This window comes from Echinops telfairi, unplaced genomic scaffold (genome assembly GCF_000313985.2).
Source record: "Echinops telfairi isolate 266 unplaced genomic scaffold, ASM31398v2 ScPeMD7_27;HRSCAF=92, whole genome shotgun sequence".
Lineage (NCBI taxonomy): Eukaryota > Metazoa > Chordata > Mammalia > Afrosoricida > Tenrecidae > Echinops > Echinops telfairi.
In genome coordinates this window covers 3,857,940-3,870,357 of record NW_022103924.1, presented here as the reverse complement: position 1 = coordinate 3,870,357, position 12,418 = coordinate 3,857,940, and the positions used below count along the sequence as shown (strand labels likewise).

The 12,418-nt window shown below is 42.9% G+C and overlaps 1 protein-coding gene across 1 annotated transcript in view; it reads left to right on the top strand.

Moving 5' to 3' along the window:
• The window catches only part of AOPEP (aminopeptidase O (putative)), a 537,030-nt gene that overhangs the window by 110,508 nt on the left and 414,104 nt on the right, over positions 1-12,418 (top strand). The window contains exon 5 of the mRNA XM_045289429.1: positions 2,905-3,150. Within this exon, the coding sequence (XP_045145364.1) occupies positions 2,905-3,150 (246 nt within the window). The remainder of the gene's footprint in view (positions 1-2,904; positions 3,151-12,418) is intronic.

Below are 12,418 nucleotides of genomic sequence, written 5' to 3'. Positions count from 1 at the left end.
TGGGCTTTGTTGCTTCTGGGCTAGCTGGCCGCTTGTTTACTTTCAAGCCTTTAAGTCCCCAGACGCTATAGGTCTCGATAGCCGGGCACCATCAGCCTTCTTCACCACACTTACTTATGCACACATTTGTCTTCAGCATTTATGTGGGGAAGGTGATCACACAATGATGGTTTTTGTTCTTTTGTGTCTGCTACATGATCCTCAAGGGACCTTTTCAAGGAGTAAGAGTGACCCAATGCTTAACCAACTACACCACCAAGGCCCCTTTGGATATAGATATCGCTGTTTACAAATGTTTAATTTGTTGATGATTTAGGGAGTGTTGAAGCAGGCACATGTATGAAGATTAACAGCTGAAGATGAGTCTAAAATAGAGCATCTTTGAGAGTAAGCATTATGACGTCAGTAATCCTTCAAACCTCCAGGAAGGTGGCCTTTGTATGAGGACAAAGGCTAACTTGTGGGAGTTGTCATAGAATAATGGTGCCCAAAAGATGGCTGTTTGTTTTCAATTCAAATATTGACACACATTTGAAATTCACAGGTCTGAAGTGTTGGCTTGATGAGTTTTTAACCATTTTATATATCCTAAACAGATAGCAAACATCCCAACAGCCCCTTCTATCCCCTTTCCAGTCAGTCCCTTGCTTCTCCCAGAGCCAGTTTTTAGTAAAACCATGTTCTGTGGTTTTGGACAGGAAGAAGAGGTCTGGTGCTAGGTCTCTCATCTCAGGTCACAGTTAGCAAGTCTGAGAACCTCACGGATGCTCAGGTTGCCCGATTGATGCGCATGTTGGAACCCAAATGAAACTTCCCTGGTGCTCATTCCAGTCTTATTGAGAGCCTTACTAGCCTTTGTTGTCTGCCTGTAGCTTGATGGCTTTCAAGTTCCTGGATTTTCTTCCAGGTTTTGAGTATCGAAAATGGTGCTAATACACACAATTGGAAAAGTTTTTATTACCCGAGCCAGTGCCACTCACGTCCAGAAAGAATTTAACTCACTTTTGTCCCTTACACAAATTGGCTTTTTTGGGTGTATCTTTGAGTGGTTCAGTCTCTTCTCTGACTTTGGGGTTCTTGGCTGCAGGAAAGAACTTTGCCCCATTGTGTATTTCTAGTAAGCCAGTGGAAATGGCTTTTTGCAAATTGTGTTGAATTTAAACTTATGCCCAAACGCTGCACCACATGTTCCTCCGTTATCTAGCATGCTTCTGAAATCTTTCAACAGAGGGTGCATGAGCATCAAAGAATACATTGCATTAGAATACCAGTTGTTGACGTGCCACTCTGACTCATGAGCAACAGAGTGTAGCTGTGCTCCAGAAGGTTTTCCATGGGCTGGTTTTTCAAAAGTAGACCTTCAGGCCTTTCTTCCAAGGCGCCTCCGAGTGGACTCAACCCGCCAAGTGCTGAATTTGCAGCAGAGCATGTAAACCGTTTGCACCACCCAGGTACAGTCCACTATGTAAATGCCTGTGTAAATACCAACCATACTGCGTTATATGCCAATGTAAATACATTAGCAAAATGTATTGTGGTCAAGTCAATCAGTGGCTCTTTTTCACTTTGTGAGCCCTCTCATTGAGTTGATCCATCTGTCCCTACTTGTTATTAGGTAGACAGACTGCCTTTTTCAGTTACATGTTTAGCAACAGGCACCTTTACTCATTTTTTTCCAAAACCTAAGGTGATCAAGTCCAGGTATTTTGGCTCAGATTCAATGTCAATAATTCTACTTTTCCTTGTGCCTTATCCTGGCAAGAGTTTTTGTGGATCTCTATCCATTTTTCTTAACCTTAACTGTGGTGAAGGCGGTGCTAGTGATGGGCGAGGCTTATTGGCATACTGTGTGACTCATTGGAGAGTGGAGCTTGGGTGGGTGGAAGGCCCTTCGTTGCTGTGAGGAGGAGTGGTTGTAGTTTGCCCATGTTGGGATGTGACAGCACTGTAAGGCTTCTCCGCATTCACTGTGTCTCTAATAAGCACTCATATATAGCTAGGATTGTTATTTGTAACTTACAGTTAGAGGACTTTCCATAATGTGTGAATAAAAGACATGGGAACAGGTGGAAAAACAGACTGTTCCCTGTGATCTGGGTGTGTTTGGATAAATAAGTTCTCTTTTGTGGTGTGAGTCAAGTTAGAGGAATCCCCCCACCCCCAGCTTTGCCTTTAATGGAATAACTGGGTCAGATGGTATGGGCTGGGCTCTGATCTTAAAAGGTTTCCTTAAAAGGTTGGTTTAGTTAAATCTGTAATGAAAAGTAGGTTGGAGAAGAAATTGTATCAAAAATGACTTTATATTCCTAACAGCACAATTTTTGATTGTCCTTCCAAAGAACAGCCAGATTTTTTCCCCAGTAAGATGGTTTGTGTCCTTTTGAGAAGTTTAAACCTGTACCCTCACTGGATTAATTTTTCTGCTTGACTCTAAGTCTTACATTTGGAGAACTTCCAGGACAGAATCTTTCACTTAGCTGTACCACCCCTTCTCTTTTGAGTTAGGAATTGTCCACTGGTTTGGATTAGGTTTTTCCCATGGTGATGTTTGAAAGCTTGTTACTGAGGGCAGTGGTGTTTTATTTCAACAGGGAGATCTTGTGTTGAGTCTTGGGCTTTCCCCCTGTTTATTCTAAATAAAGACTCTACTTATTCTACTTTACTGCTTATTCTAAAATAAGACTTTTCTACTCTGACTTCACTTAAATTGAAATTGACAATCAATTCAAGCACATCAACAATTATCTTGATATGTTATTTTTCACCACTGGAAAGAAGCAGACAAGTCAGGGGTTCAACAAGAAGTCTTTGCTCCTGAGTCCATCCGAATGACGCTCCTCTCCCTGGCAAGAAGAATAAGCATGAAAACCATAATGTGTGTCTGTTTATTCCCATTCTTTCCAGCTATACTGCTGTCTGTGGTCACCTGGACTATCCCTGCCGCTTCCAGAATGCTTCCGCTACCACTCAGAACGTCATTCCTCATCGGGTCTTCGCCCCAGTGTGTCTCAGAGACGTCTGTCAAGAGACCCTTCTGCGACTGGCTCCCCATTGCCTCTCTGCAGCGCATTCTATTCTGGGAACTCACCCGTTCTCCAGGCTGGACGTACTCATCATCCCTGCCAACTTCCCGAGTCTGGGCATGGCCAGGTATGCTTTTCTAGTGTGGGTTTGGAGGCCAGGTGTTGGTCATCACTTGAGTATTGCTTGCTTTCCCTGAGCACTCTGTGAGTCATCAGATGACATGGGTGGAAGGGCCACTGTCGTTCATATCTCGTTGTTGCCTTGAGGATCTGTTTTCACACAGGCTGCACCGCCCAGGCATCTTTGGGTATCATGAGCTCCATTCAGACTTCCCTGAACATCGAGAGTCCACAGTGTGTCAAGGCCTTGAGAGCAAGCACATCATGCCTTCACTGCAATGCCTTGTGGGTCTCCCTGCTCCATGACTGGTTAGCTTATGTGGTTAGAGTGCAGTGCTAATGAGCCCAAGGTCGTAACTCTAGTCTGTGGGCTCAGTGACACACTTTGGTCCCAGGGCTATAGGCTGTTAACCTAATCTTGACCACCTGTCCCATCCATTCTTGCTTTTGCTCACAAGGGCAACTATTTGAAAGTCTGTATGTCAGAGACTGCATGGATCCATGGAAATTCATCACAACAGTTAGGAAAAAACAGCTCACAACAGATGTCTTACTCAAGGGTAGGAGGTGAGGTTTTTGGGGGTTTTCTTTTTTGTCTTAATAGTGTTTTTTAATAGGTATTCTTATTGTTGCCTCAGTTTACTTCCTTCTCCACTTTAGTGCCACTATAATTCTGCAGGTTGAAACTTTGTACTATGTGTGGGGGCTTTACAACATTGGTGGGAAAATTCCATTCACTTCTAATTCTATTTTTCCACACACTTTGTGAGCTTCCCTCGTATATGATTTCCCCTGCAAGCTGTCCATTCATGTCACTCTTCAACTCAGTAACAGTAGTTGGCGTTTTACTGAGGAGGGATAGGGAATACACTCAGGCTTTTACTTGCTTCTACCTCTGTTTGAAAAAGCTTAATCATGAACAGCAACTCTACTTGATGAAGAATGGGAAAAATAAGCTCATCCACACATGTGACTTTAAGTTTTCCCCTGTTAGTCAAGGAAATCCCTGCTGCCAATTAATTTCCATGCTTTTGAGCCGCTGTAGTTTGTGGTGTTTTCCCTGAAAACTGCACACATTCTGAGTAAAACCCCCACGTAGAAAATAACTGAACCGAACATTTGCTTTTGATCTTTACTACATGCGTGCATTTTTAAAAGGCTGGCAGGCTAGCCTTAATCCTAGAGGAGGTCTGAGAAAGTCAGTTAGATAGATTTTTTTATCCTATATTTATGAAGATAATGGGGCTATAGAAACCAGGATAATTATATATGTTTGGTTACGTGCATCATATAATTGTCTTGGAAGTCTATGTATAGAATTTGTCTTAACAAGGAGCCTTCTTTATTCCCTTTGAAGAGTCTACTAGACTTAATTTAAATAGAATTATTCTTTCTCATTGGTATACCATGTTGAGGGGCCATATTTGGGGGGTGGTAGTGGTGGCGGCGACTAGCACTTTATAGAGTTGCCATTTTTTTCATGGCCTTTTTATTAACGGCTCCATTCTGGCCTGGGGGGACCCAGGCAGAGTCCTTGTTGTACAGGGCCTCGTATTCTATAGCTCCTCCTGACATCAGGCTGCCAAAACCAGAATCGGTTGACCTGCAGGCCATCCTATAAAGGTTTGCTTTTTCAAGTTTGCATGCCCAAGCAGGTAGGCTGTATGTTTGCTGCTTTTCAAGATATTTAAAATGATTTAAACACACTTAACTCTATTTTTTTTAAGTGAGGCTAAGTGCCCTCCAGCCAAATGGATCTGGGCACAAATGTGATGCAATAATAACTGAGCAGCAACAAGAGTGCTTTTATGCTGGAAAACAGGCAGCCCGTACATTTTAAATTTTGTGGTTGTTTGTCAAATAGCTTATTTTTTTCCTTCATCTTCAAGGTTTTTTTGTTTGTTTCTGCTCCCCGCCACCCACTCCCCACCCCCCCAAACCCTCCCATTTTAGACTTGGGAACAAAGTCTGCCTGGGGGTCGTTACTCTGCCATGTCTGAGCCGTGATCTCCTCCACTGCCAGCTATGGGGTGGGGGTGGGCACTCCATTTTTCCCAACTGGGACTGAAATTGATTCCATTCGCTTGGCCTGACGGTCGGGATCCCGACACCTTGTGCCACATGCATCTGAGTGGAGGTTATGAGTCAGCTGGCTACTGAGGCCCTGCTGATTTGTTTACAGCAAAGCCTTTGCTTAGGGTTCAGTAAAGCAGGAACAAAACTCATCGTCTGCCGGGCCAACTCTGAACCAGAAACGGGAACAGAGAAAACCCAGTATTAAGAGGAGCCATCCTTAATGAGCGCCTCACGGAAATCCGTTGAAACTGGTCGCTGTCCTGCTAGTTCTAATGCACCGAGACTTCAAAGGAGTTCTTGATGAATTAACTGACTCTTCCCTGGGTCCAGGCTTTATAAACAAACATGCATGATCGTAAATGCCATACCTCTCTACTTCTTGAGTGACTTGGTCTTAATCATAATGAATGGCATCTCACTGTTTTGGTTTTTGGTTTTGCTAAATGGAATTAAGCATTGCCACATGAACTAAAATAAGTAAACTAAGCATATTAATAAGTAAGTGGTTTTTAAGATTTTAAAAATTGGGGAGGATGCTGCCTCTCATGATTTCACTGTATTTTAAATATGACATGTTATAGTTTGTGTGTGGAACTTTTCAGTTCTCCTCTGGTTCAGTGTTTATGCCCATTTGGGATATTCCAGTGAAATACACATTTTTGCAAGTTGGATGTACATTCATGCCAAATCAGTTTGAAAGAAGGAAAATAATATGCAGCATTTTCTCATTGAGATTGTATTTCAAATATGGTGGTAATGGGAACAATTATCAATACCATACTGTATGATTTTTGTTACTTTTGAATGTAACAAAATGCCCTCCCTGCTCCTACATATACCCCAAACCTTTTCTGAAGCCTTCCCCTGGAGAGGGATGCTTTCATCTGATTCCAAGGACCACCGCTAGTGCGCCTTTCAGGTATTCTATTGGCAGGTTCAGTCCTATATTTCTCTCAGTTAATCCAAACCCAAGCTCACTGCTATGTCCACTCATCGCAACAGTGCCTCTCTGAGACAGGGTAGAACCGCCCAGTTGAGTTTCTGACACTGTGACAGTTTGGTTTGGTTTTTTAATCATTTTATTATTGTGGCTGTTTATGCGAGTACAAAGCCTCATCTTTCTCCTGTGAAGTGGTTGGCGGCTTCAAACGGCTGACATTTCGTATCGCAGCACTATGCATAACCACTGTGCCATCAGGACTCCTTTAATAAAGGTGGGCTTTCTGGATTTGTTTCATTTTAATTTTGCTTCCTAAAAATGCTAAAATCATTATATCTGGAACTGTTGTATCTACATGTGTTGGATTGAATAATAGGATGTCTGTACGAAGATTTGAATACATTTAAAGTGAACCTCCAATGTTGAGTACAATATCTTCATGTTGGTATAATTAAGACCCTGCCATTTTCATTGTACCATCCTATTTTCTCAGAACCTGGACTGCAGAACCTACCTGGACTAGTGAGCCTAATTTCCAGGTCTTGAGAAATGCAAGAAAGGGGTTCGTCATCTTGCTTACTCTCTTTCTTATAACAGTAATGATGTTAATGGAATAATATCGTGGGGCCAGATTTATGACAGCTCCTTAAAAATGAACACTTCAGCTTAACCCGGTCTGTATGTTCACATAGCTGTGTTGCTTCACCATTCGTCTTTCAGCATGTCACAGCTACATAGAGCAGAGCAGAAATACGTTCACAGAGCTACCTTGCTGACTTCCAGATACGTTCTTTTTTGCTTTTCTTTCCTATCTCAAGGCTCCTCTGCAAATTATGGCAAAGTGGTTTTGTGTTTAGAGCACAGAATTTAAAAAGCTACATCCCCAGCTCTACCATGCACACTTGGGATCGCCACCGGTCTGAAACAAAAAGAGCAGTGATTGTTGATGGATAGGTGACAAATTTAGTTTTGACTTTTTTTTTAAACTGATCTATAACTGAACGTTTTTTTTCCTCCTTTCTTTTGTTCATTGTTTTGTTTATCCACTTATTCGTCCTTTCAATACATTTTTATTAAACACATACTATATGCCAGGTAGTATTCAAGACACTGAGTTTACACAGATGAGCAACATAAAGGAGGCCTCTCACATGGAACTTGACCTTCTAGCCAGGAGCCAGGGGAGATGTGTAGTATACACAAAAGCAAATAATTGTGGTGTGTGCTGTGAAAGAATAAAACCAAGTTATAGAGTGATTGGAGGGACTGAGAGCATAGTTATGGCTTATTTAAAGAACTGACATTTGCAAACAGAATAAAAGAATTGGAAAGAGTCAGCCTTGTGAAAGATTCGTGGAAACACAATCCAGGCTGGGTAAGCCCAGTCCAAAGGCTCCAGGATGGAAATCGCTGAGCGTGTTAAAGCAGAAGAAAGAAGACCTGCACATGGTGGAGGACAGGATGCTTTCAGGACCATTGCCATGAGTCTTACCCTAAAGCTCACTGTGCCAGGAGAGCCCCTTGTCTTTTAGGGGTTGGACCCTGGGAGCCAGCTCCACAACCATGTAAAGACGTGGTGAGGAGTGCCACTAAGAAACGACCGAGAGTGAATGGGGATCCATCATTCCCGATGCTGGGAAGTGAGGGAGAGAGTCACAAGAGAAGTCACATCTCTTGAGGATCAAAGATACCATTCTGTCCCAAGACCAACAGAGCAACTGTTGTCTGTGAGCAGAATCCTCCATTGCTGGAGGTCTCTGAGTATTTGGCGCCTAGATTGGCACTGATAGAGATGGGTGAAGTCTATCACCACATGTCCTTCCCCGGTGGGTACCGATTGATTCCTTGCAAGCTTTTATGACCAATAGGTCGCAGGGAGGGAGACTATGTTTATATGTTTGCACATGTTAGTTTTAAGTTTATATTTTTAACTGAACAAAAATGAGATTGAGAAATAGCACTAGTAGAGAAACAATGATCAATTGCTTAGATATTGCCCATGCACTTCCAACAGTAAAGACTACAAAGTTCCCTGTTACACACAGCTTGTTCTTAAGAGATTTGATTGTGCAATAAAGGGCTTCTGAATGCTTATACTGGTTCCTGGTGATTGCATGCACAATTTTCTTAAGTACCCCAATTTGCAAATAAATGGTGTGCACATACATGCCCAAGAATGAACGTAACCAACTTTTCTTTCCACCCTCTCCTCCTGGGCTTAGACTGGGTGTTGTCCTGTTTATTCTAATCCCCCAGCCAATGAGTAATAGCACAAGCAAAACATAACATGCTGGTACAAAGGACCTGTTGTTTTCAGCCTTCTAATTGTGCTCCTCTCTGCTGGGGAAGGAAGTGGTCATAAATTTCTGTCAGTATCTTAAGGAGCAAGACTTTACAGCTTTGGGGACTTTCCTGTGCTTGTTCTGTGTTAGCTTTCTCCTTGAGTTTTGTCCCCCAAGCCCAAACCACCACACCTTAAAACAGATTTTGATATTTTAGGTGATGGAACCCCATTATTTTTGGCCCAGTGGGGGTGACCTTTGCCTTCGGGAATAAGATTCTGATCCTAAGTTAGCCTGTGTTTCAATGCATTATGGCTACCAGCCCTTCTGCTTTCTCTTATTTGGGGGGATTTGTGTGGAGTTTTTTGTTTGTTTGTTATTGTTGTATGTTTTCCAGACTTTAATATGCTCAAGCTTCTTTCAGCATGGATTGTTTAAAAACATGTTGGGGCGGGGGTGGGTGGTGGGTAGTGTCCCTCCTTTTCCAGTATAATTCTTCTCACTCCTTTCCACCTCTTCCCTCTCCTCCTCCTCCTCCTCCTCTTCCTCTTCTTTTCTCAAACAGGTGGGTGGGAATGACAAAAAGCAGCTCATAGCATTCTTCTTTTCTTCTCTATAAAATGACAATCCTTTGTTTACTGACAATCCTGCTGTTGCTTTAGAGATGAACAATTGAACGAGTTGTGAGTAATGAGCTACTTCCAAGGTGATTGGTGCCCTGGCCTCTCCATTGCTTCCTCTGTGTTCCATTTCTCCATTTGGTTTCCTGTTTCTAGAGTTCTTCCTGAGGCCATTCTTTGCTTTGCTTCCCTTGTGTCTTCTCCATGAAGGTTTCCGTTCTCTAGTTGTGTTCTGGTCCTTCGTTTTTCTGTCTTGGAATAATTACTGGTCTTGCTATTTTCTGGGATTTCTTGCTGGTGGTCTTTACCATACCTGTTTGTACACACTAGGATGTGAGAATGTGGGTGTGTTCCATCCTTAATTTACAGAGCAGGTGAATGGAGGACATGTGATATATCCTAGTCTGCTTAGATCCAGGAAGTCAGAAAAGAAGCATCAGAATGCCTCATCTTAGGACGCGTTCTCAAGACCTAAAGGTGCAGATTTAGGTCAGATTCCTTTGTAATTCTCTCTGGCGGTGTATGTATTTGCTACAGTGTCTCCCCCTGGGCAACATAACTGCCTTGGTGTCTACTGGAAGATAAGCATTCACTGTGGGCTCATTTTGAAGGCAGACTTAGGAATCTAGGTACCTGGAAAACTCCTGGGTCTCCTAAGTCCCATGTTCCTGCTCTCTCCTGTTGAAACAACAGGCAGAGGGAACTCAACAGTTTTTGGCTTAGCCAAAATCTCCTCGCCATCAAACAGCTGTGCTGCTTGTCTGGTGCAGAAGTAGCGTTTGATGGTCATTATGCCATGATTCCTCACCCTCTGAAAGATTGCACTTAAGTGGTTCGTTTTCTTTGAACTGGTCTCCACACACGTAGACTGACAGTTCTGCCTTCAGAAAACACTGTGGGGGCTGTCCTTCAAGAGAGCTTGTCAGGCTCTCTTGAAAGGCCTTCCTGAAGCAATCATCCCTCTACCTGCATTTGTAACCTGCCCTCTCTCTTGATGTCATCGGAGGCCCCTAATCTCTTCCAGTCCTCCAGCCTGAGATGGCCAGTCAGCCCTGCCTTCCCATCGCAAAGAAAAACCTTGTACTTATTTTCTCCTCTTTCTCATTTCCCCTTCAGAAGCATCATTTCTAAACAGACCATCTACTCTCTGCATGACAAAGAACAGGAGAATCCACTCCCAAGCAGGCGTCTTACACTGCCTTACTTCTCAGACACAGAGCGAGCAAATGCGCTGACCCTTAAGGCCTTCACAAAGTTTGTGAAGGAAAATTTCCCTATCTTTTAATTCCATTTTATTCCCCCACCAACTTCTTGAGGCCCTCTTATATGTGGGCATCAAGTATGTGTGCATTTATTTTAAGACTAGATTGTGTTTGGGGTGAATATAATTCTGCAAACAGCCCTCCAGTAAAGGACACTGTCTGAAAATGTGCTCCTAAGGAACATTGCCTCTGTGCAGTCACAGCCCAGGAATGGCTGGAAGAGGTAGACGTGGACATCTGTTCTCTAGAACTTTGCATAAAATAGATGAGATGCTGCTTTCCCTCTTTCAGAAAAAAAATAAAAAAGAACCCCTTACCGTCAACTTGGTTTCAACTGGTAAGAACCCTACAGGACAGGGTAGAGGTGCCCAGGATCCACATGAAAACTGATTGCCACAGCTACATGGCTGAGGATCTGGGTGGCTTTGAACCAGCAGTCATTTGGTGAGCAGGAGAATGTGTAGCCATGGTACTGCTTGGGCTCCTTTTTTCTTTCTGCACCCACCCCTAAATGCCCTGGGAAGCCAGCCACAGGCATAAGGAAACACTTCTTTTAAAAACTGATAACTTAAAAAAAAGGACTATTTCATGGCATTTGAGGACACAAAGCAAAAATCCACCCTGACTTAGCCCCCATGAGTGGGTGGATGTTCCCTTGTTCACCTTGCACTTGGTAGAGGTGACTGACTCCTCAGAAAGTCGAGACATTGTTCCCGGAGGACCAAATTCCAAACCAGCAGTCTTTGAGCACACCAAATCTGCCCTAGACCTTTCCAGGGGACTTATGGAAAATAGCACGCCCTCCCTTCTAACGTGGGTATCTTGGAACAGCCTGTTAGGAGATTGGGAGTGACACTGAGGCTCCTGAGCGCAAGATTTGAGCTGGACACAAGGGGCTGCTCTCATGAGCCTGTGAGAAGCCAGTGGGCCCGAGTCACTGTAGCCCACCTTGTGGACTTGTTGCACTCCAAATGGCTGGCAAATCTGAGTTCTGAAATAGACTAAGAAAAAGGCATAAGGACCGAAAGTGAACGCGTTTCTTGGGGAATGGGGTAGCCACAGTTTCTCTCTTTTGTCCCACACAGTCCATTCCTGGACATCCTATTAGAAGCTGGCCATTGAAAAGAGATGGACGGACAAAAGTAGAAATTCATTCTGTAAATGTATATTTGTAGACGAGTGTGATAAACGCTGGAGATCCTTCAGGTGCAGAGAGATATGAAGCCTTCAGGCTAAATTGGAGTTTCCTACAATGGGCTCCAAGGAAGACTACCTCTATGGAATGTTAATAATGTGGCGAAAGGAACTGTGGGTTAATTAGTTTAGGAAATGAATGGATTAAGCCAAGTTAAAAGTATTTTTTACTGGGGGACTTCTAAAAAAGCTTTTAATGTTATTATCTTGATTTAATGTCTTGGGGTATATTAAAGACAGACCCAGGATGTGCAGTATTCCCTAACTATTGCATCAAGGAGTCTCCCTTTACAACATCTCACGGGATCACTGTGTACCCCCAGAATCACCTCTAATAAACATAATTTGGGCAAAGTTCTAAATAACGACTAAGATGATCCTATTTAAAAAAAAAATACCTTGCCAAAGAAGTTACATTAACTTTCTCAACTGTGGTCGAAAAAAAATTAAGTATGAGTTTATTTTGAGACTCCATTTATTTATTCATATATTCATTAAAATACGTTGTTTGTATAACAGCACTTTCAGGGACTGTTCTGAGTATAAAGTTTGGTATACCTTGGAGATTATATTTTAGTTGTTGTTAGGCGCTGTGAAGTCCATTGCTCCTCATAGTGAGCCTACATATCAAACAACAAAACACCGCCTGGTTCTGTGCTACCCTCACCCTTCTTAAGCTTGACCCCATCGTTGCAGCCCCTGTATCCGTCCATCTCCCTGATGGTCTTCCTCTTTTTCACTGCCCTTCCACTTCACCAAGCATGATGTCCTTTTTCAGAAACGGGACTCTCCTAATAACGAGGCCATTGTACATGAAGGTATAAAGTCTTGCCATCCTTGCTTCTAAGGATCATCTGGCTGTACTTCTTCCAAGACAGATCTGGTTCTTTTTTTTTTTTTT